This window comes from Lissotriton vulgaris, chromosome 5 (genome assembly GCF_964263255.1).
Source record: "Lissotriton vulgaris chromosome 5, aLisVul1.2, whole genome shotgun sequence".
NCBI lineage: Eukaryota > Metazoa > Chordata > Amphibia > Caudata > Salamandridae > Lissotriton > Lissotriton vulgaris.
The window spans coordinates 1,202,291,103-1,202,316,714 of NC_141693.1; the positions used below are offsets into that span (position 1 = coordinate 1,202,291,103).

Sequence of the window (25,612 nt, forward strand, 5' to 3'; positions counted from 1 at the left end):
AGGGCCCAAATATAGAATTCCAGCCTAACTAAGTGAGAGCTATAGCAGCACCTGCGCTGAGTCAGTGAGTATAAGAATGCACCCAGATGTTTCTTGCAGCGAGCAATGCTGTCATGTGGATCTCACTGCTGCCCTACAGCGCCATCTGTTGTTCACACATGGAACTAGTGTGTTGTTCCTCAATCCTGACCTGAAGCACTACTTGCTATCCCTGTACTGAGACCTACTTAGATCTCTGCAAATGCAAGTCCTTACTTCCTATGCATTGTGTATGTTAGCAAACTTTTACCCGACGCCTCACTTTGCATCTCTAATGAGATGCAAAGTGGGAGTCACTGGGCAGTACAACCTTGTAAATATCGCTGAAGTGCACATCGCAATATTTACAAGGCTGCCCACGCATTATAGCAGACGTTAGTTTTTGTAGAAAACCGCAGTTTTTGCCAAAAACTAACGTCTGCTAAAATGCAGACTTAGCTATACTGATCATTGTGGGTGGATTATGCTGATACGACCACAGGGTCATATCAGCAAGGTTATCGCCGTTTTCCATGGAACATCGCTGGAAAGCCAGCGATTTTCCATGGAAAACATCACTATCGCTGGGAAATTATCGCCATTGCTCCATGCTTTGTTACTACAGTGCTAGCATGGTGATAATCTTCTCCGATATCCGTGGATAACTATTTTCTCGCTAAGCGTGGCCAGCGATAAATATCGCTGCTGCTTGCTAATATGCCCCTAAGTCATCTAAAACCGGCTTTCATCAAAAGAATTACCTCCTTGAAAAAGGCGCAAACATGGAGAAATGTTTTCATCTCTCCCAACACTCCACACCTTGAACACACATACAATGTGTGGAATGTTTAAAAACATGCCTAGGCATAGGATTTTGTAGTGAAAAAGAATACTTCAAGTACAATTCCTATGCGAGATAACACAAAAAACTACGCACAATGGCCCAGGGTCGTGCTTAGCACTGGGCCGCCTATTTGTACATTAGTCGTGCAGGTACTTAGTAGCAGCAGGACATTTGTAATAAATATGGCTCTGCACTGCTTTCTCCCACTTGTGCAACTGACAGTAGTGCAGGAACTAGGTCTACATGGGGTGCTGCACCATTCAAATAGTTTAGATGGAGAATGAACAATAAAGGGACCCTTGAAAGGTTATTCTTCTAGTATCAGTTTTGAGTTTTACAATAAACATCAACTATCCCTTAGGCCTTTAGCGAGGTGATGTTACTGGACAGCATTCCCACTGTAAAGATCGTCCCAGCACCATTGGCAGCTCAGAGCATTAACTCTGGCGGATACGCTCCATGCCCAGCCTTAACCTTCACACGCCCAGGCAGGTGAAGGCAATTTAGTTGAGAAATAATCTTTCTGTGCCTTTCTCTCTCCTAACTTCTTCTCACCTCCTCTACCTTCGCCCTCCCTCTTAAACTCTCGCTCTAGTTCCACTTCTCTGTGTACCTTACTACTCCGTCTCAGCTCTCTGTATTCTCCGTGTCTCACCTTTGTCTACATCTTATATACCCCACTCAACTCCATGACCTCACCGCCCTCTCAATCACTCTCTGTGTCTACCTACATCTATTACTCTCGACCCTCCTTCAATACCTCAAAACCCTCTCCACCTCATCTCTCTCTCTCTCTCTGCCTCCCTACACCTTTTCGATCTAAACTCCATTGTATTTCTCTTCCATCTACTTCACGTCTCACACAACCTTATGTCTGTCATTACTTTACCTCTCTATCTTTCTCTCTCTGTATCTGTACTACCTAACCACTCTACCTTTTGCTCTGCCCTTTCTCTCCCTTACCACAACCCCTCATCTCCCTTTCTCATTTCTCATTCGACCTCCCAGCTCCTTCACAACCTCACCTCTCCTTACCCCCTGCTTTGTCTCTCACCACCCATCCTCACAATTTATCTCAATGTTATTTCAGTGCCTCAGTTTCCATCACGTCTTCCTTTCATTCTACCTCTGTTCAATTTCCTTCACAATATCTTACTCGTTTGTGGTTCTTCTATTTCTTTGCCTCTACCCATTTTCTCTACCAGCTCTTCTGCCTTTCTCTCTCTTTCTAGCACAAACACATATCTCTGAACCTTCGTTTCCTCTCTAACCCAACTATCTCTCTCAGCCATTTTTGTAGAGCGCTCTTGCTCACCACTTCTTCCTATTTTTCTATCTAAAACTCTCTACCTCTATATAAACCTCACCTCTTAATTTGTATTTTACATACATCTCTCGTATTTCTAATTTTACTCTAAACATTTCTCCTTCTACAGGACCTCTCTCTCTACCTTTCTCTCATCCACACTGCTCTCTTTTTCTGACCCGTTTTTCGATACATCTCGTTTGCAGTCGTGACCCGTGCAGGTAAGAGCGGTGGGACTAAGGGCCCGATGTAGGTAAACGCGATTTTCCGATTTTAAAATACCGAGGCGGGCCGAATCGGTATTCTGAAATCGGAAAACGAGATGTAGGAAAAAAAAAACGAATGAATACCGATTCGGTCGGCATTGGTAATGAGATTCGGTACGTTCCGATTCTGCTCGGTCCGTATCGGAAAGTACCGAATCGGCCAACAACGACTCGGAAATCACCGAATCGGCTACCACCGAATCGGATATTCCCGAATCGGCGAATACCGATTCGGTAATAGCCGATTCGGTAAAATCCGATTCGTCAATCATAGATTCGTAGCCATGAAAACAGACCCATGGCGAAAAAGCCCATAGGAATGCATTGAATGAACCGATTCGGCTTTTACCGAATCGGAAAATACCGAATCGGATTTTACCGATTCGGATAATACCGATTCGGTAAAAGCCGAATCGGCAATAGGCGATTCAGCCAATGAGGTGGCTCCCCCTCCCCCACCCAAACAGGGAGTGGCAACCCTGGCAGGTGCAGCTAATTAAGAAGTTTCTGGAAAGCCTGCCTGAGCCCAACACACACAGTTAGCAGCAGTTGGAGAAGGAGGTTGCAAACTGAACAGGAGAAAATGGCAGATCAGTCTGGAAGCCAGAAGTCCTCCCAGAAGAGGAAGCCCAAGTTCACCACCACCGAACTTCAGGTGCTGGTTGAGGAGGTGGTGAGGGTGCACCGCCAGCTGTTTGGCAAGCTGTCCCTCAACGTGCCAGACAGCACCAAGAGGAGAATCTGGGCCGACATCGCCCAGAAGGTGAATGCTGCGGGTGTCACCCCCAGGTCCATCGAGGAACTGAAGAAAAGGTTTTACGACATCCGCAGCCTCACGAAGAGGAAGCTGGCTGACATTCAAAGGCAGGCTGGACACACTGGAGGAGGCCAGAACCCGGCGCCACCCCTCACCGATCTGGAGGAAATTGTCTCCAGCACCATCGAGAGGGAGAGTATCGTAGGAATCGGGACCCTGGACAGCTCTGCGAGAGCCACAGCTACAGGTAAGAAGCATGCGCATCATGACACACCCTACCAGACACCTCCCCATTAGACACAATGCATAGACAAACACCAGCACTGTACTGTCACCAACATACAAGAGACAAGCATCATGGTACATGTAGTCAGCAGAAGTTAGCCAGATATGTCAGTGCAGAATCACAAGACAGGAAACAGGGTGACACGGTGTAAGGAGATGCAAGGACATGTGGAATGCCATAATTGTACTGACTGTAATACATCGGCACTCAGTTTACAAATGCTTCTTTGTACCTAGGGGCCCCATCAGGCGGAACAACTGTGACAGCAGAGGGAGCAGCAACGTCCAACACTGCCGTCGCAGGGCCGAGCACCAGCCAGGCTGGCCAGGAGGAGGAGGAGGATGAGGAAGGAGACACCCCAGGGCTAGGAATGGAGGGAGTCCTGGTCATTGACTTCCAAGCAGTGCACTCCCCAGTACTGGGCAGCACACCCCCCTTGCAATTCTCACCAGACAACTCCCCTACAAGGCAGACCATTCCGCCTACACCAGCTCCTGCCACAACCGTGGCCTTGCCACCTGTCCAACCAGTCCTGGGAGCAGGGGCTCAGGGACCGGCCAGCACCACACCCCCACCAGTGGCACCCCAGCCCACTCAGCAGGCCGGAAGCAGCAGTGCCCGACGCCGTGCCACCACCACCACTGCTGCACCAGCACGGGAGGGCAGTGTGTTCCTGGGCCTTGAGGGACAGATGGTTAAAATCCAGCGCCAACAGGCCAGATCCACCATGGCCTGCCAACGCCAGCTCCTGCAGCACAACATGCAGATGGGGGAGTTGGTGAAGGGTTTCCAGGCTGTTGTGGACAGCAACAAGGAGGTGGCAGCAGGGTTAGGCAGGCTGACCACTGCCATCACCCACTCATCTGCCAGACAGGAGGAGCATGAGGTTGCGCGCAGGAGGGATGCCCGGGTGCTCAACCGGGCCATGGTCCGCCTTGTAGCGGCGACCGCACAACTGTGCCATCGCAGCTCCAATCAAGAATCTGTGCTCAGTCAGCATACGGCTGAGCTGACTAGGGGGATGGCCAGGATCACCACGGCCATGGAGGCCATGATAATATCAAACACCGCCTCCAATCCTGCCCTGGACCTGGGTGATGCTGGAGACAGCAGCAGCCGCAGCAGCCCGGCCAGCGCTGCATCAGAGCCACGGAGGAGCACCAGGCGATCCGCTGATGCTGCTGGGCATTCGGAGGGGGCCGAGGGACACCCCAGTGGGTCTGGCAAGCGGGCCAAAAAATAGCCTGGCAAGGGGGGATGAGCAAACCAGAACCCTGGACTTTATTTGATTTTACAATCTCCATTTTCTGATGCACATCAGTGCTGTAACTGTGGTGCATCACTATTAAAATTATTTTTTTTCTAAGCAACATTTAGCTGTCTTTGCATCTGTACTCAGTCAGAAATAGTTCTCAGTGATCTCCTCACGTCTGTATCTGCCATCACTTGGCGTACACACCCCAGCTGGCTGTGTCAGTGGCACAGCTTCGTCGTCGTCATAGTCCTCGTAGTCAGACAACTCCACCTCAGTGCCCTTCTTGACCGCAAGGTTGTGTAACATTGCACATACAGCTATGATCTTGCAGCAGGTGATGGGGGTATACTGCCTTGCACCTCCACTCTTGTGCAGGCATCTGAATCTACTTTTCCAGATGCCAAAGGTCCGTTCAACAACATTCCTTGTGCGTATGTGGGCCCGGTTATACCTCCTTTGGCTGGGTGTGGAGGGGTTGAGGTAGGGGGTGAGTATGAATGAGCGGAGGGCATATGCACTGTCGCCTGGAAGAGAAAGGGGTCACATTAGACACATGCATACATGTATTCCACCTACCTACTATGTGTTATGGGGGTCTGATGATGTGTCTCACCTAGGAGGTATCCTTCTCCAAATTCGCCAGCCATCAGCCGTGCATATATGCCGCTCTGTTGGAATATATAGGAGTCATGGGTACTCCCTGGAAATTTTGCTACCAGGTCTGTGATGGTGCACTTGGCATTGCAGATCACCTGCACGTTGATGGTGTGTGTAGATTTCCGATTGCGGTATATGTATTCGGTGTCCGCTGGTGGGCAAATCGGAATGTGTGTGCCATCTATGCAACCGATGATTTGGGGAAATTGTGCCATCTGGTAGAAGTCAGCTTTAGTTTGTAGCAGTTCTGCGTGGGTTGCAGGGAAAGAGATGTATTGGTCCATCCTGTCTATCATGGCGTCAAGGAATATGTGGAAGAACCTTGACAGGCTGCTCTGGCTCACCCCTCCTGCTGCTGCTGCTACTCCAATTTGATAGCTGCCAGACGCTACCAGGTGTAGGCTGCATAGCACCTGGACGTGCGCAGGGATGGCGTGTGCCCTTGGGGTGTGGTGGTCCAAGTATGGCTTAAGGTCCCTGATGAGCTCAAGTATGGTGTCAGAGTCCAGCCTGTATCTCTGTAGGATCTCAGCCTCAGTGAGCATGAACAGGGTTATCCTCTGTCTGTAGACCTGTTCATTTCTTAGCCATTCCCTCTGTCCTTCCTGCTGTAGCCGTAGCCGCCTCGCAATGACATAGAAAGCTGCCATCCTGCAAGTTGCAATGCATTTTGGGACTGTTTATATGGGTTGGAGTTGGTTACCACCTGATTGCAATCCATGGTAAATACCGAGTGAATTCTACCGATTTTGAGCCGATTTCGGTGTTTCTGTGCCTCCCTACATCTCCCCAACTGTCGGAATCGGGGAATTTCCCGATCGGAGATTCATACGAATCGGCATGTTTTCCGATTCGGCTCATGTCCGAATCGGTATTTGGACCGAATCGGTACATGGACCGAATCGGTGATTTTCCGATTCGGTGTCACTAACGATTCGGTAATGGGACCGAATCGGTGATTTTCCGAATCGGTGTCACTAACGATTCGGTAATTGGACAGAATCGGTGATTTTCCGAATCGGTGTCACTAACGATTCGGTAATTGGACCGAATCGGTGATTTTCCGAATCGGTGTCACTAACGATTCGGTACATGGACCGAATCGGTATTTGCATCCAAATCGGTGTTTTTCCGATTCGTTACATATCCGATTTTCGGTATGTACGTATCGGATTCTTTCCCATTCGGTACTCATTCCGATTCGGTTTACTGTCCGATTATTTCTGTTTTTGGTTCCCTACATCTGGATGGCTGTTTACCGATCGGTAAGGGCCAAAAATCCGTATTTTCGGCCGTTACCGATCGGTAACGCACTACCTACAACGGGGCCTAAGTGTGGGGGTTGGGGGGGGGGGGATGACAGACGATGATGAGGGAAAATAAATTACTTATTTAATTTCCCCTCGTGGTTGTCTGTCGAATCCCACCCCCCAACCCGCCCCCACCGCTCTTCTCCGCACGGGCCGCGGCTGCTCATTTGGTTCTCTCTCTCTACTTTGCATCTTTTTGATTTACCTCACGTCTCTGTCTACCTCTACTTCTTGATGCATTTACCTCACTTTAATTTACCTCTATTTCTTCAGTACCTCTCTATCTCGACTCACCCCTGATACTACTGCACTCCTCTGCCCCTCACTACATTTCATTCTCTATATCTCTCTCTTTGACATTCTAAAACCATACCTAACTCACTACCTGTCTTTCTATACCTAGACCCTCCTCTTTCTACCTCTACTTATCTTTTCTCTGGCTACCTCGCCTTCCTCTATTTACTTTAATTCCGTTTCTACCTCACACATCTTTCTGCATCAAATGCATCTCTCCCCCTGTCCCTTTACTTCATGTCTCTCGCTAAACTATACTCTTTGGGCCCGATGTAGGTCGGTCGGTAACGGCTGAAAATCGGTATTTTCGGCCGTTACCGATCGGTAAATAGGCGAATGGTATGTAGGGGGCATTATTTTACCGAATCAGTAAAATTACGGATTCGGTAATTTTACCAATTCGGTAAAATAAGTAATCGGTAAATTTACCGTTTCTGAGCCACCCATATGTAGCTGGGACTCTTCAGAGTCCCAGGAGCCTTAACGAATCGGTATTTTACCATCAAATCCAATTTGATGGTAAAATACCGATTCCGGTGTGCATGCACATGTGTGCATGCACACCTATGCCATGTGACAGTCAGATCTGCCCTTAGGGCAGGTATGCCTGCCACATGGCACCCGTGCCTGTTTTGGGGGTGCCAGAGGGTGTCAAAGTGACACCCCCTGCACCCTTGTGTGAATCGGTATTTACCGATTCGGTAAATACCGAATCGGTAATGCCCATTCATTCCTATGGGCTTCAAAGCCCATAGGAATGAATGGGCATTACCGATTCGGTATTTACCGAATCGGTAAATACCGAATTCATCCGATTCGGTATTCCAGCACATCTGGAATACCTACATGTCGGACCCATAGATTTACCGATTTTAAATTACCGAATCGGTAAAATTCGGTAATTTAAAATCGGTAAATCTTTCCAACCTACATCTAGCCCTTTATGTCTGCACATCTCTTGCACCCTGCCAATCTCATTACTCAGCAAAATAACATGTAACCGCATGGACAGAGAAGTGCACTCATAAAAAGAAAAGAAGAGAGACAAGGCAGGTAAAAAGAAATGAGGGGAAAGTTATTAGATTTTAACCAATGGAATGGTGAAAATCCTTAGGGTAACACCGTGATTCTCACGTTTACAGAATGAACATCAGTAGTGAAGGTGTATATTTTTGTGATTATAGATATTAGACAACTAAAGCCACACATTTCAAGCACTATTTTCACATGGCTTACTATAATGGTCTAGACTAGTGCATAATATGATACATCTAACACGTCACCCTGTTCATGTTTTCCTACAACAGGATCAACAAGCTGGTTGGACAAAGAATTCCACATAAAATGTTGTTGGTTCAAGTGAAAACATTCTAGATCCACACTGAAAAAAAATGAATTCATCAAAGTTTTTTCAAGCCAGATGCTTGGCATCTTGAGTTTTGGCTGTTTTGTGTACTCTATTTCTGAAAGTTTAACGTATAGTTTTATATATAGTTTTATATATTTGTTATCTTTACCAGGTCTTGAATGAGCCAAAAAAGGGTAATAAATTTAATGTCGCTCCATCAGGCTGAGCCCAAAATATATCATACAGAGGGCCCACAAATCCTTAAGATGTCACAGCCACAATCTGTGCATGTTTTTTGGTTGTTCGGACAGGCAACATTGGCACGCAGAGGCAGCAACACAGTTCTTGCTGCACTGTCAAAGTGTTTGCACGTGCATCTCTAGCCTCCTGGAGGGGGTAGTTTATGAGTGCACCCTCCAACCCCCCCACCCCCCCCCCCAGCCCGCTGGTGTAATGTTTAGCAGGAGTCTAGGCAAGGATTTAAGCTGGATGAAAAAACTGAGGGGGTCTCTTAATGGGGCGTGGCCGATGTAATTTGGGCGTGGCTTAAAAGACCTAAGCTAAGAATCTGTACTGAGCACAGTGTGTAGGCCGTCTGGTATTTTGCTGTTTCTATCGTTAATCCAGATATATATTACAGCACGTAACATTACACTTACAAGAAGTCAGGACTAGTGCTTGTGGAAATGGCTGTTAGCTGCATAAGATAAATAAGCAACTACTATGGCTTTGTTGCCAATATAATCATTCTGAAATGATGAGACTGTGAAAGAACTATAACGAGTCTCTTTGAAGTTAGATCAAAGGCAGTGAAGGACGGTACTGCTGCAGAGGTAAGATATATTTTTTTCACCTCAAGTGCTCAAGTGTAAGGGCAAAAATAGAGAGCCTGATAGGGGCCTGTCTCAGCACCTGCTTTTTAGAACTGCGGGTGCTTAAAGCCCTGAGTCTAGGGGCCTCGCTATATCCCTTAATAAAGTGCACACCTGGGGGTCCTTCTGGGTAGCACACCCCTCAGTCTCTGGAGGGTCTCTTTGTCCTTGCAGCTGCATCTGGAGTATGACTTGTAGGCAAGTGCCAAGGCCCATGCAAATGGAGGAAAGTCCATTTCAAATGCCCAGGCCCCAAAGGAGCACCCGCCCAAGGGGCGTGACAGAAGCCCTCCAGTAATACAGCATCTACCCGGGAGGGCTAAAAGTGGGCACTGTGGAAAGACTGCCTCACATATCCTGGGGCAGGGCTTTAAGTGGGGGGGGGTGTCTGTGGGGGTCTGAGCACCCCCAGTTTTTTGGGGGGGGCCTCGAAACGGGTCTCTAGGGGGCTCTATTTTCGGGCCTCAAAGGTCAAAGGTAGGGTGACCAGACGTCCCGGTTTTTGTTGGTGTTTCAGGTGAGGGATGTACCATGTTACAACGCATACCATTACAACTACCTACTGTTACAACGCGACCATTACAACGCATACCATTACAACGCATAGCGCTTTGAGGTGCTGGATAGTGGTAAGTATAATTTACTATTCTAACTCCAGTCCCCGTGGACGCTAGGGAAGGTGTTGGATAGTAAATTATACTTATTCCCTATCCTAGAGCGCCCCCCAGCGCAATGCGTTGTAATGGTATGCGTTGTAATGGTCGCGTTGTAACAGTATTGCGTTGTAACAGGTGTATACCCAGGTGAGTATGCGTGCGCACTGCTTAAGCAAATCAAGCTAATGCGCTCTCAGTACCCCTGCCATCCCCACACCAGCTGGATCAGAGGTGCACCTAGAGTGCCCACAACTCCTTGGTAGTGTGCTTTCATCGCATCATAGTGTCGATCAATGGTAACTCAAGTGGGATCATTTAGCAGCTTAAACCACTTTGTGTTAGAAACTGCCTACATTTTGATATCTCTTCTTTACTTCTGATCATGGGAATCTTGCTTGTAAAAGTCCAGTCAAACAAAAGTTAGACGTGAAATAATACAAACGTGTTTGCATAGAAGGGAATTTTATGTGACCTCATCATAACGAGGATATGACAGCCCTATTTTGCAAGTGTGAGACAGCAGGCTGATTTTGTGCGCTGCGACGCTGGCCTGCAGCATCACCCAGTTGTTTGGAACACCACAAGCCTCTCGACTTGTTTACCTCCAGTGTTAAAGCCATAGAGGGGCCTATGCAGTGTCCTGGTGACAAGCACCCACTGGCATACCCACGGGGCGACGAATGGGAGGAGGGAGCATTTGCACTGTTGAACAAAACACCTGTGGGCACAATAGTAGGAAGTGTGGAGATGCAGGGGCTCTAAGAAGGTGCAAAAAAACGACAAAGAAACATTAACATGCAATTTTTTTTTAAAGACCTGTATAGTACTCGGGTGCGGCTGTGTGTGAGTCCGGGAAGCTGTTTCAGCCAGGGCTGCCACACAGAGGGGGTGGGAAGGGGGGGGGGCTCTGAGGAGTCCTAGAGCTGACGGCTTGTCAGAGCAGGGGGTACTGCTACAATAGTTATCTTTATTTAGACCACGCCCCTACTTAGAAAGGCCACACCCCTTCGAGGTTTGCACCGCCCCTTTTAGAGCACCCCCAGGTTTTTTTCCCCACTTAAAGCCCTGCCTCTGGGGGCAATCACTAAAGTGTGGCAGAACCAACACGCATGATTTCAGATTCAGAGGAAATCTCTGTGATATCCTTCGAGTAATGGGAGGCACGACACATCAACCGGAAATATAATGTTATCTTCTCACCCACTTCGTGCTCCCCGGGGTTGTCTGACATCTCCATAGCATAGAGCTTCAGCCCCAGGTGGCTCTTCCCGATGTTGTAAACTCTGGTGATGTTTGGACACATCTCATTCACAACTTTCATCAGCTGTCAGTGAAACAAGAAAGGAAAACAAGATCATACCCCTGGCTAATCTTCAGACTAGAAACAGAGAGACCAGAAACAACCTTCACTAAGTAAGCGCCTGCCACGGGTGACAGCACTTAAACCACATGAAATCAAAGAACAAATATGTGAAGTCTGTGAGGCAAAGTACACACTGTAGGAAATAACACAAAGACAAGGCACCAGGTAAAGTGGGCAAACATTGTCTTCAGTATACAAGGGAAAGATGGAGAGGGGCTAGGCCGTGCAGGTTATGAGGAGGAAGAGTAAGAGAAAGAGGACATTGAAGTGTAAAGGTTTAAAGTAGGGCTGTGTTCCATTGTGTGAGATGGTGTTGGCGACCCAAGGGCAAGCAGCCATTGGCTACCACTTACCATTGGCCTCTTCAGTTTCCTACTACTCACCACTGGACATATTCTGCCCATCCAACACCTGAACACAAACTTGACTTTGATGGAGAGCAGTTGATTTCCCCTGCCAACAGGTACCCGCAGGACCCTCAGTTTTGCATCAGTGCACGGATTTCTTCTGTTTTTCCTGGTTCAAATACTGCAGTTATTGAGTTTAGCTCTGCTGTCAAAATCTGGACCTTACATAAAAAGGTCGCTACAAAAATGGCGACATTAATTTAATTTCTAAAGCCAGCAAATGAATGTCCCAGTATTTAAGAAACGGGTTAATTTAACTCCAGTCCTGGTGTATTTGTGGGAAGGTACTTGATAGTAGGATTAGATGCAGGGGAATTTTTCTAGAATTTCTAGAAGTTCAAGATACTGGTGGTCCACATTTTAGAGTATATGTTTTTACAAAATATGTATCTGGACATTTTTTGCACATGCTACTATCCAGAACTTCGTCCATCTTTCATAAAACAGAGATCCATGTAGGTTGGTCGATTCCTGGCATTGTTTGCGACGGCAGGACAAGTTTGGCAAGTGAACTTATTAACATACAACAAAAAGGCTATAAGACAATAACCTTGTTAGACTGGGCGCAAGCATCTGAATCTCCTGTATTAGTGGCCCTGTTGGACGCTGAAAAAGCGTTCAACAGGGTCACATGGAAGTTCTTATGGGCTGTCATGACTAGGATGGGACTCCCTGAGGACATTTTGAATGTTATTAAGGCTCTCTATCATCAACCAAAAGCTGCTATTAGGATCACTGATACAGCATCTGAACCTTTCGAGATAACAAGGGGGACCAGGCAGGGTTGCCCCTGCTCCCCCCTGTTGTTTGCCATATATCTTGAACACTATCTCCGTAAATTGGCGACCGAGGATGGAATCACTCCGCTGAAGCATCAGAGCTCCGCAGGCAGACGCCGGGAGACACGCTAATTTTTAAAACTTGTGGAAATTGATTGATTTTATCTGTATACACTGTACTAGAAGCCTGTTGCTTCACTCACCTAAAACCCAGCACGAACAGCGTCCCACGAGACAGCTGCAACGACCCCCCCAGCTCGCCTTCGGCGACGCACAGGCCACGCCCACTTTGTAGGCCACGCCCCCTCTGGGACATCATTTAAAAGCGCGCGCGCCGAGCGCCGCTTCCTGAAGCATCAGAGCTCCGCAGGCAGACGCCGGGAGACACGCTAATTTTTAAAACTTGTGGAAATTGATTGATTTTATCTGTATACACTGTACTAGAAGCCTGTTGCTTCACTCACCTAAAACCCAGCACGAACAGCGTCCCACGAGACAGCTGCAACAACCCCCCCAGCTCGCCTTCGGCGACGCACAGGCCACGCCCACTGTGTAGGCCACGCCCCCTCTGGGACATCATTTAAAAGCGCGCACGCCGAGCGCCGCTTCCTGAAGCATCAGAGCTCCGCAGGCAGACGCCGGGAGACACGCTAATTTTTAAAACTTGTGGAAATTGATTGATTTTATCTGTATACACTGTACTAGAAGCCTGTTGCTTCTCTCACCTAAAACCCAGCACGAACAGCGTCCCACGAGACAGCTGCAACGACCCCCCCAGCTCGCCTTCGGCGACGCACAGGCCACGCCCACTTTGTAGGACACGCCCTCCCCTGCCCATATCATGTGCTACCAACGTAAGCGCAGCGGGAGCGCCTAAGGCAAGCCCGTCTGCGCCCGTCCGCGGCAGACCGGGGCACGGGGCCAGACCCCCTGGTCCGCACCTTCCAGATATCCGTTACGACAAAGAGGAGCTCCTCAGCCTTCGTAACAAATACTTAAAGGTATGTGAGCACAGTATTGATCTCAGCATAAGTAGACCGACGTATCCCTGCGAACACTGTGGTTCCATTTTTCATAAGCATCCTAAAACAAGTACGCCCAATGACAACGCCCAACCAGAGCATAGTAGGAAAATCACTGGTGCACTGCTCAACTGTCGCTCCCTCAAAAAACACAAACTAGAGGTATACAACCTTATTACAGACAACAAATGGGACATACTGTGCCTCACGGAAACCTGGCTGGACGAAGACTCAGACCCTGAAGTCAGGGAGGCCCTTCCCCCGGGATATGCAATTTGCAGGCAGGATAGACCTAAGGGTAGGGGTGGTGGCATCGCCATTATCCATAGAGTGAATATGACATGCTCCCTCGAACCTGCAAATATATCAGATAGCGAAACTGGATCATTCTCCATCGATATAGACAAAAATACGGTAATTAAAGGTCTACTAATCTGATTCTACAGACCCCCGGGAGGTAGCAGAAACTTTGCGGAAAGTCTCATCCAGAACGTTACCCCATTGGCTATGAGATACAGGAGATTCCTAGTACTTGGGGATCTTAACCTCCACTTCGAAGACCTCAATAATTCAGCGGCTCAAGAACTGTGCCAAGAGCTGCAAACCTTACAACTAGGAACAACCTCCCTCCTCCCCACCCATCGGCAGGGGCACCTACTTGACCCCATTTTCAACAATATGGAGGATCTGAAGCAGGACCTTCCCATTCCCTTGCCGTGGACCGACCACTTCCTTGTCCCCTTTCACTTCCTAATCCAGACTCGACATAAAAAAATCCACAATAGCGACAATAAACAACAGAGGAAATGGTCACGTTTTTCCATGGACTCTTTTGAACATCACTTCCTTCTTAACGGTTCTCCCATAGACCTAGGAGTAGAGGTTGACAGGGCTTGCACAGCCCTGGACGGAAACATCACTAAAGCCCTGGATATCACTGCCCCTTGGGCCATTAAGGGTCCGGAGCGACAAACCAAAACTGCACCTTGGTTCAGCACAGCTCTTAGAGAAACCAAGGCAGCTTGCAAGAGGCTCGAACGCGCCTGGAGAAAGAACTATTCACGAGAGGCAAGAGATGTGTACAAAGCTAGCTTAAAAGATTACCATCTCCTAATCAGGAAAACCAAAGCGACCTTCTACGCAGATCAAATAGAAAACGCTAATTGCTCATCCAAGGAACTCTTCAGGATCTATAAAGAGATCACTACACCTCCCCCCTCTTCAGAGCAGGCTGACACCTCAGCACAATCTTGTAATGCCATCGCGGAATTTTTTTACAAAAAAGTACGCGACATTTACACCAGTTTCCCTGATGATGCCAGAACTGGCTCCAACGGTCATCCTCCTCAGGAAGAAGCGATTTGGGAGGCAAAGATCGAAGACTGCCTCACAGTATTCCAGGTTCCGACGAAGGACCTCCTGATAGCCATGGCTAAAGGAATCAAATCAGGCTCCCCTCACGATCCTGCCCCGGCCAAATTCTTGGCCAGCGCCATGAGTCTTCTAGCACCTTATGTTGGCCATATATTGTCTACTTCTTTTAACACTGGCAAGGTCCCCCAAGGGTGGAAAAAGGCAGTCGCGCTATCTCTTAAGAAAAAACCAAACATCAGTGCGTCCCAGCTTAGTAACCTCCGCCCCATTTCGCTTCTGCCCTTCTTTTCTAAACTAGCAGAAAAACTAGTCAATCAACAACTCTCAGCACACATAGAGTCCAGAGGCCTCCTGCATACTAACCAATCGGGCTTCCGAGCCCGCCATTCCACAGAATCAGCCCTCCTTTTTTCGACTGAGGCACTGAGGAAGCACGTGGACGCTGGGCATGTGGCAGCACTGGTGCTCCTGGACCTCAGCGCAGCCTTCGACACTGTGGCACATCATACGTTGCTACAGTGTCTGAAGAAAGGAGGAGTGACAGGCATGGCCTGGCTATGGCTGGAATCTTTTCTTACCAACCGCAGCTTCTCGGTGCAGCAAGGAGGAGCACGATCCGACACCTTTGACCTCGGTCAAGGAGTGCCGCAGGGATCAAGCCTCAGTCCAACACTTTTTAATTTATATGTCACCCCCGTGGCCATTACTGCGGAACGCTATGGGGTGGAAGTAGTAACATACGCAGACGACACCCAGCTGGTGGTCGCTCTGACCCAACCCTCTGAACTAGCCGCTGCAAACTTCTCAGCATGTCTCCAGGAGATGGCTGAATGGATGGCGAAGAACTGCCTCCGTCTTAACGGTGATAAGACTGAGGTGTTGATTGTGGGAAAACCCCCCTCAGTCTGGTCATCTGCCTGGTGGCCGCAGACCTTGGGGCCCCTCCCTACCCCCAGTGATCAGGTGAAAAATCTTGGAGTATGGGTGGACTCAAAGCTTGACTACGACTACCACACCAGACGAGTAGCTGGTGCTTGCTTTTCGATTCTACGGAAACTCCGCAAAACCATCGACCTGCTCCCAGAATCCTCAAGGAAGACCCTGGTCCATGCTCTTGTCACGTCAAGATTGGACTACGGAAATGCCCTGTATCTAGGTGCCAACGTCTCTAGTCGGCGGCGACTGCAGACAATCCAGAATGCTGCAGCTCGCCTGGTCCTCCGGCTGCCTAGAAGAGCCTCCTCTAAAAAATCCCTACAAACATTACACTGGCTCCCGATTAACGAAAGGATCGACTTTAAGGCCCTGTGTATTGGCCACAGGATCGTACATGGTAAGGGTCCGGCCTTCCTTCAGAACCTGTTATGCCCCTATACGCCCACCCGTCAACTCCGCTCATTAGGAGCAGGCCTTCTTGCTGTCCCCAGACACAAAAAAGCCAGAATGGGAGGCAGATCCTTTCGTACTCTGGTGGCACACAGATGGAACTCTCTCCCCCTGAGCTTAAGAGTGGAAACATCGGAGCTCATCTTTCGCAGGAAACTGAAAACATTCCTCTTTCCTAAAGATTAGCCCGTCCTGCTATGACTGTCGGAGCAACTGACTCTTCTGACAGCGCGGGGACACACTGACAGTGTAACCAGGCGCTATACAAAATCAGAAATAAATAAATAAATAATGATTAGAGGAAACAATTTTAAAATATTCGCCTATGCGGATGATGTCGCCATTACTACACCAGACATTAAAAATGCCTTACCGAAGATAATATCTCTGGCAGAAGAGTTCGGGGAGCTATCAGGCTACAAGCTAAATATTGCAAAAACGCAGATCATTCATTCCAAAAATGGTCGCCCCAAAGATATGGTATTTGTATCGGAGGCTCAATATTTGGGGATTACAATATCCTCTAAAGTTGAGGATATTGTTCGTTTAAATATCAAACCTGTAATAAAATCTTCAAATATTACGCTGGAAAGGCTTAATAACCTACACTTTTCTCTTTATGGTCGGGCGAATATTTTGAAGATGTTAATTTTTCCAAAATTCTTATATTTATTTCGAACAATCCCTTTATTGTTTTCGACATCGTATTTTTCTCAAATGGATAGAATGGCATCCAGATTCTTATGGAGCTATCACCGGACCAGACGTGCTATTAGTCGATGCTCTCTCCCAAGGATGAAAGGTGGTTGGGGGTCCTGAATTTTCGATTGCATTATTGGCTTATTCTACAAAAATATATGGGTATATTAATTTTTCCAAGGATCACCATCGAACAAGCGATATACCCGTCAATCTATGAGATATTATTGGGAGAGGAAGTCCCTCAATCTTTGGTTAAAATTTTGGAAATCAGTTATTATAAAAAAACAAAATTTAAAATTATAGCAGTGGCTGCCTTAATTTGGCGGCAGTTTAAAAAGAATATTACTAATCTTAAAGATATTAGTTATTACACTCTAATTTTGAAGAGTAGGGTACTGCCCGAGATTTTTGATGACCCAATCACGAAAAGATGGTATGCTGCAGGTGTTCACATCTTGGGAGATCTTTATAATGATAATCAACTGTGTTCTTTTTCCAGCTTACAAGTCAAATATAATTTGCCAAGACACGATTTCTTAAAATATCTTCAACTTCAGAACTTTCTAGAAACAAAAGGTTTACTTGATAATATCTGTATGTATAAAAATTATGTTTTGGAAGCATTAAGGAAAGGGGGGAGAATTGGCTTAATTTATCAGTTAGTAATAAATCAAATGGATGATGACCTAAAACTAATCGAAATTAAATGGCAAAGGAAACTTGGAATCGCTAAGGTTGATATAGCAAAATCGATCAAATTATCAACCAAAGTACTGTTTAATGACTCATTGCAGAGCCAACATTTTATGGCCATCTATAATTTGTATTATTCGCCTGCGAGGTTGGCTAAATGGAGAGGAAGCCATGGCGATAAATGTAACAGATGTAATGAAATAGCTGCCGACTCTAGTCACATGTTCTTCAAATGTCCTAAACTCTCTCAATTTATCACAGATATCGAATTCTTTATTAATAACAGTTTGGGGGTCTTGGCCAAATTAAATACGGAGAGGGTCATCCTAGGTTTAGAATCTAATCAAATAGGAATTAGGACACTAGGTAAAGAAGTTTTTTTATTTATCTGTATGGCAGCTTTTCATTTTTGTATTACTTCACACTGGCTTGATCCCGAATCCCCTGTTTTTAGACAATGGCAAACCAAAATTTTATCTATATATCAATTTCAAACCACGATCTATAGAACAAAGAGTGTTGTAAAGCAGAGATTCGGGTTAAAAGTCTGGGCACCTATTCAGAAATGGATATAATTTATTGATTTACCAATCTCTTCAAAATACAAGGGCCAAATGAATTCATTTATGGTATTTGTACATGTTTCTACTCTTTTTTACTCTAAATCTAATTTGTACTTCGTGTCCGGTATAGGACAGTCTTGTCTTATTTCCTGTATAATGTCTGATTGCTTGCTGAAATAAAATCAATTAAAAAAAACATACAACAAAAAGGTCTGGTTTACCCTCACTTTCCGTTGAGCTAAGTCATTTTTTGTAAACCTAGGATTGGGGGGAACATCCTTTACCACGCAACTTTTACAACGCAGTACCTTTACCATGCAGGTATTACAACGCAAGTCATTACAGCGACATGCGCTGGGGGGCGCTGTAGAATAGGAAATAGTTTAATTTACTATCCAAAACCTTCCCTACTATCCACGGGGACTGGAGTTGGAATAGTAAATTAAACTATTCCAATATTCAGCGCCCCCCAACGCAAGTCGTTGTAACGACTTGCGTTGTAAAACCTGCCTGGTAAAGGCATGCGTGGTAAAAGCATGCGTTGTATTGACATACATCCGGATTGGGGAGCACCAGTGCAAATGCTTTCACTTACATATTCCACCTTCACTTTGTTGGTTAAAAATGTATTTCATTTTTTTAGGTTTCTTCTGTAGTTTTGTAATCCTCTACAGCTTCCCATTGCCTCCACAATAAGAGCTTTGTTGAAGGGTTGCATAAAAGTACTATCAAGTCTAGGTGTTCGAAGCCCAAACCACCTTGGCATGCCTGTGCGAGACTGGCATCTGACGGAAGGAATTTAAAACTTTGGAAGGATCCCTGAAAAGGCCTTGGAGTGTGTAGATTTTGGAGCTGTTTGTCAATACATGAATTGGCGAAACACCAGTGTTAGGACTTGGATCTGCAAACTAAGCAGAGGATAGCAGAGATATAGCACTGGTTAGGCTCGAGAGGTTCACAGTGTAATTGAAGGACGTTTGTAAGTCAGAATACCCATGGGAAAAATAGTTTGCCAAAAATATTGTGCCCTAAATATGTTTAGAAAAATGTTGTCCCATTATGTGTCTATTTTCTATTTTTAACTCTAATGGGACATATTTTTGTAAACAATGTTAATATGATATATGCCGGACTTGGCCCTCTCCGCAGCGTCACCCCCAAACACACTGCTAACCGATGCTAAAGTGCTTGTGATCAGGATTTGAACCTGGGACCCCGGCTTCCCAAGTCAGCAGCTATAGCCTCTAGGCCACATCTCGCCCAAGATAGATCAAGCAATGCTCTGATGGAAAGATAAGATGTCAGCATACTTGGATCTGGCTACTTCATTCTCTAATTTTAGGTGGATCGGCAGTGTGTGGGTTTCTATGTGTAGGGGACTGCCCCAAATCTTCTAGATGGAGAGGGGAGATTAGGGCAAAATGCACGAAATGTAGACTTCTGAATGGTGACTGGAGACTAGGGAGGTAAGCCAACAAGCAGGGTTGGACTGGCCTTTTATTCCACCGGGCATATCCCTTGTTGGTTGGGGCAATTGGAGGCTGATTTTCACATCCTAGGACCACTGCTGGTGCCTCTGACACTTCCTCAGCTCTCATAGATTAATTGCAGCAGGCACAGTGTATTTCAAGTCAAGAGAGAGAGAGAGAAAAAATAGGTGAGGGGGAGTGAGGGATGGAGAGAGAGAAAGAGATCAGGGAGGAAGAAGAGAGCGGGGAGGAATAAGGGATGGGTGAAAAGAGACAGAAAGCATGGAGAAGAAGGGAACAGGGTTGGTGTTGGACTTGACCCTTTTTGCAGGGTCATCCTTGAACTTTTTGCCTTCTTCCTAGTCTTTTTTCTGACCTGGTGGTAGTGATTTTAGCACTCTGGTCACTTTAGCACTGCTGTCCAGTGTAAAGGGCATGTGCACTCTGTTGTAAAACATGGTAATATTGGCCTACACCTGTTTGGCGTATTTAATTTACCTGTCAGTCCCTTGTAAAGTGGTATTTCATATACCCAGGGCCAATAAATGAAATGATACTGGTGGGCTTGCAGCTCTGCTGGCGCCACCCACCAAGGTAGCCTTTCAAACGTGTCTCAGACCTCTGCCATCACAGGGCCTGCATGCGCAGTTTACTGCCGATGTAACGTGGCAGATAAAGTGGGTACCACATCTGTGATTCCCCTTTTACTACATGCTAGTCACCCCTAAGGTAGGCCCTAGCTAGCCCTAAGGGCAGGGTGCATTGTAGGTAGAAGGTAGGACATGTGTCTTAACCTTGTGGCATGTCCTGGTAGTGACAAACAGCAATTTTGGTTTCTCACTACAATGTGGCTGCCCTCTCGTGGGAATGCATTGGGGATTCCCTGGTAAGTGTTTTGGTGGTAATTCCTGATATGAGAAGAGCAGTGTGATCAAGTTTGGTATGTTTGGAATAGTGGTAATGAATGCTGCGTAATGGTGTGCTTAGATTTATTATCACTATTTTAGAAATGCCACTTTTAGAAGTAGGCATTTCTGTGTGCTATGTGTCTTTGTGCCTGCTTGATGTGTATTGCATATCTGGCTCTGGAGGCACAGGGGCTGGTGAGGTTCAGTGGCTCCAGAGGGGCTGGGTGAGTCAGCGCTAGGCTCAATAGGCAGATCTACATTTGGAGTGGGAGGAGTAGCCCCTGACCCTGAATAGGCCTGTACCTGCCCTGTACAATGTGAGCTCCGCCACCCTGTGGTGTGTCTGGGGCCAGGACCTACTTTGTCAGTAGGGACTGTTGTGCACTATAAACTAATGGTTGAGTGCCCCCCAGAACTGTTTGGAACTGGGTCCCCAAGCCCAGTGCCAGGGCAGAAAAAAGAGCGCAACTGATAGAAATATTGGAAGTGTGAACCCATGAGAGTGGAACTGTGCTGACCGGCGGGAAGCTGAAGGACTGCTGAGCGGGGAAGAACCGCCGTGGGACCCAGCTGCTGTTTTCTGGGGGTCCCTACGTTCGGGCCTGCCTGTGCCCAGCTGTGCCCCTGATGACGTTGGACTGAGTGCATGGAGAGCGCTGGAGTTTACCCCCACCTTTAGCAGATTGGGGGGCCCCTGCACTAGAAAGCACGAGAAGTGCGCTGTCGGGCCTCTGGCTGGTGTCCCCATGGTGGAGACCGACTGAGAGCTGTGTTTACCCCCCACCCCCTGTCAGGAGGGGTTTTGTCAGCCCAGCGCGACGAGCGCTCCTGCTTTTGGATTGGGGGCTGCAAAAGGTGCAGTGACTGCACCTCCGAGGCACGTGTCGGGCGCTGCTTAATTAGATTCCCTGACCCCAAAACCAGGGGTCCAACATCGCTCGCAGTGTCCCGGACGTAACCGGAGGTCAGGCGCCTATTGCCTGAACTGGGGCGGGGCTGACTAAAGGGGAGAAGGCGCCAATCGAGAAGTACGGCCAGAGCTGATGAAAGGCAAATGCTGCCTGGTCCAAGGCAGGGCTCCCAGAGTACCGAAGAGAGTCCTGTGTGCAGTCCAAAGCCCGAAGGAGATTCACAGGCTCCCGGCTGAGCACCCGTCCCGTTCTGCTGAGTGGCAGCAAGAGAAAGGAAGCCCCGGTGAGCGGGGCCTGAAAGGCACCCATCTGGTGCTTGAATTCTACCACCACCCGAGCCGGTCGCCAGAAGGAAGAGAAGCTCCGGTGAGTGGGACGGGGATATCACACTGTTGGTGCTTGCCTTGATCTTCAGCTACACCACCAGATTGCGGGTAGCTGCAACAACCAGAGGAAAGCCCCGGTGAGTGGGGATCATAAGGCACTCTGTCAGTGCCTGGTGCAAGTTACACAGCTTTACCACTGGATCGCGGAAGCTGCAATGTGGGGGGCAGGTTGGCCTCATAAAGAGACAGGGGTGAGTTACACACTCGCCACCATTTTTGGTACCGGTCTGTTGGGGCCTGTATCCTGCTACAATGGCAGCCTGGTGGCAGATGGAAGCCACAGACTCCTAGAGCCCTGACCTTTATGGACATAGGGCATTGTGGGGAAATCCAAGATGCCCCACTGAGGAAGGCCAGTGGGCCCAAGAGCACCTTTTGTTCTGGTAGGGCGCAAGGCCCTAAGTTGATGTATGCACCTTGGGAGCGTTGCTATGGTGCACTGTTGACCTAATACGATTACTGCTTAATGTGGGTGATGCCCAATGTGACTGATACATAATGTGTTTGTGCTAAGTAATTACTGGTTGTTTAAGTACTTACCGGTTGTGATGGTTCTGATAGCAGCCCAATTGGCTCTGTCCTGTACATAGTCCCCTGTAAAGTATAACCTAGTGCCAGGTGGCACAGTGTACAGTTGTGGTTACATTCTAATGTGTTTATGAGAAATACAAATGCTATTTTTATGTAACCTTGTGTGGAGTTTCTTTTTGTGGTGTGCCTAGTGTCTCACTGCTTTGTGAGGATGTTGCACAAAAGCTTTACACATTGCCTCTGGGATAAGCCTGACTGCTCTGCCAAGCTACAAAGGGGGTGAGCAGGGGTTATCTTCGGTGTCTAACTCCCTTGCCCTGACTAAAGTGGTGGTTTCTGCCTTGTTTAGGCGCTTGCTCTAGCCAACCAGAAATCCCATTTCTAACAGTCGGTTTGGGCGTTTTTTTGCCAGGGCTTCTTTTGGTTCCCAGTCTGACCCTGCCAACGAGCAACCAGGTTTAAAGGGTGTCTCTGTTCATAGGGTCTTAAAAGGCAGCCATAGAGGCTTTTTAGTGCCCTATTTTGCTCTAGCCATAAATGGCTCATTGATGGAAACACCTAGATCTTGTGCAGGAGCTATTGCTCTCCACCCATGCTAAACAAGTCTGTTTCAGAATTTTGTTGCTTCTATCACCTGAGTGAAGGTTGTGTGGGGTGTTTAAGTTGGCCAAAATGTTCTACGTGTGTCCAGCACCTGCATAAGTAGAATTCAAATGCTGAAAAGCAGCGCATTTCACAAGTGGGTGGGCACAGAAGAATCACACACACATTCGGCGTGTAGATAGAATTTTTTGCTTACCCACAATGAGAATGAAAAAAGTTAGTTTATCAGCCAACCTATAAATCCAACAGCTATTATTAGAATCACAACTCTGTTCTACCAGTCCTTCAGGAAGAAATAGGCAAGGTCAGAAAACAATGACTGACTGGAAAAGGTGTCAGTGACCATTTATCCTCACACACATAGATTGTGTGAGTGGAGGTATAAACATTGTCTTACCTGGCGCATTTCCTTGTAGTTGTGATGTTTGAAGTCCAGATTATCCGTGGTGATCATTTCATTGCGTCGATGATAATAATTGTTGGGATCTGAGGATGCAGTCAAAAACAAAACAGCACTTTAAAATACTGGAGAAATATATTAATTCTGGCTCTTCAGTAAAGGCAACCACTCGTCAATACAAATGAATGTTATTGCCTAACATAACAAAAATATGTAGTATATATCAGAAATATCAAATACATCCTGCAGCTTCAGCATACTGTCAAATCTCTTGAAAAAAGACCAAACACAAATGTAGGCCTTAACCATCAACCCCCCCACCCCCACACACACACACACACCCCTTGCTGGTTTTCTGACTCTGATTGAGCCCTGTGCTCTACTTACCAGACCCAGGGCCTGTGTTCCGATCAAAAATACATTGCAATTAGGTGCAATCACAATTGGTATTCACAACCTATCTGTTAGTCCTTAGCACATGGCAGGGTATATAGGTTTAGAGGCCGAGCAGATTTAATGTACTTAAGTGACCGCTGCTGTTTTGCCTACAGTCATTTTAAATGCAACCCTGCTTTGCAGGCTGCTTTTAAAATGTAATTATATGCAAATTCAAATTTGGAACTAAAGGTAGTTCCAAGGTCATAAACTACCTTATTTTTTACATATAAGTCACCCTAAGGTCTCCCCTAAATGCCCAGTAGTAGTGTGCCTTGTAACTATAGGCAGAAACATTTTAAAAGATGGTTTCTATGCCCTGGTGAGGGAAAAATGCTAATTTCGGTATTCCTTATTGTAGCAGATTGGCTCTATAGGCTAACATGGGAATACTTTAATAAAGTATAACAATTGATAAGAGGGAGCTAAAAATACCCCTCAAATATTTAAAATGATAGTTAGACTTAATTCAACTATTTGCCAAGGTTAGATTTATTATAACTATCACAGAGCAGAAGCTATAGGGCCTGCTTTTCTGAGCAACCAAAATCCAGCCTTCCAGCAGCCTCTACTGATTGGTCAGCTTAATACAGGCTGAGCCAAACTGCTCTGATGAGGCGTGAAGTGGCCTGCATAGAGACAAAGGACATCTGGTGGGAGGAGATCTGCAGCAGCAGAGCAAAAGGCAAGATGGGGGTGGAGTTGCCAAACTAGTCTTCAAAGAGGGAATGCCACTTAGGGCATGACATAGGCTCACCCCCACATCCTGCACTCCAGCCAGACAGGAGCCCCAGTAATTGCATTAGCAGAGGGGCTGAAAGGGTAGTGTTAGGGAAACGTAGCATCACCAGTGGTAACTTAGCCAGATCTCCACCTCCCAGAGAGAGTTTTTCCATTGTGTAGTTTAAAAGAACAGTGCTGTCTGGGATAAGAATATGCCACACTTTGGAGGAAGGTGTCATACTTCTGGGTGGCACCCTGTAACCCATTGGTTAAATATGGTAGAGTTGCCCAGCAACTCAGATGCCTACCTTGAAACTACAAGAAGAAGGAAGACTGCCCTACTTGACCCTTGGACCGGACAAGAGAGTACCACACTCACAAGGACTATACCTGCTGCACACTTTGGTCTTCAACCCCAAAAGGAATTTGCTTTGCTCTGAAAGTAGAAAGAGCAGACTCCCTGAAAGCAACAGGTTCTAAAGAACTCCACCTGCATTATCTCCACCAAGAAGAACCCAGCTGGACAGCGTTCAGGGTCTTTTTAGGATTTGGCCAGGTGCATTGTAGGTCTTGTAGTCCAAACTTCCCAAGGAGTCACTAAGAGATCCATAAACCTTGGATTGGTGTTGTAGAGCATCAAAGACCCAAAAGAAAAACCCCTTGATCACTATTTGCTTCTAAGCACTAGTTTTACTTTTAATCTTTAGAACTTCATAACTCTGGTACCCTCTATTGGATTGTGTTCATTGTGGTGTCAATTTCCTCAAAAAATATAACCTATGTTTATGAATTGCTGTTGGAATTTTATTGTGTATTGTGTCTTACGTATTTACTGTATTGGTGTTATTAAATGCTTTACACACCTGTCTCCTAAATTAAGCCTGTCTGCTTGTAGCCAAGTCACAAATGGCTGATTAATAGATTGAGAGTTTGGCTGGACCTTATTTGCGATTTTGTTGTTTTTTCTAGCTGTAGGTAGGAACCCTTCTGCACCTAATAATAAACCACCTCACAACAACAAAAATCTAACACATCAATAAGCAAGAGCATGGACAAATACATTTGTGAATGATTGGATGAATGAATCC

General features: G+C 46.8%; 1 protein-coding gene across 1 annotated transcript in view; it reads right to left on the reverse strand.

The window, feature by feature from the left end:
• The window catches only part of CPXM2 (carboxypeptidase X, M14 family member 2), a 314,235-nt gene that overhangs the window by 70,557 nt on the left and 218,066 nt on the right, over window positions 1-25,612 (reverse strand). The window contains exons 7-8 of the mRNA XM_086922996.1: window positions 23,364-23,452; window positions 11,070-11,193 (exon numbers count right to left, since the gene is read on the reverse strand). Coding sequence (XP_086779122.1) covers window positions 11,070-11,193; window positions 23,364-23,452 — 213 coding nt within the window. The remainder of the gene's footprint in view (window positions 1-11,069; window positions 11,194-23,363; window positions 23,453-25,612) is intronic.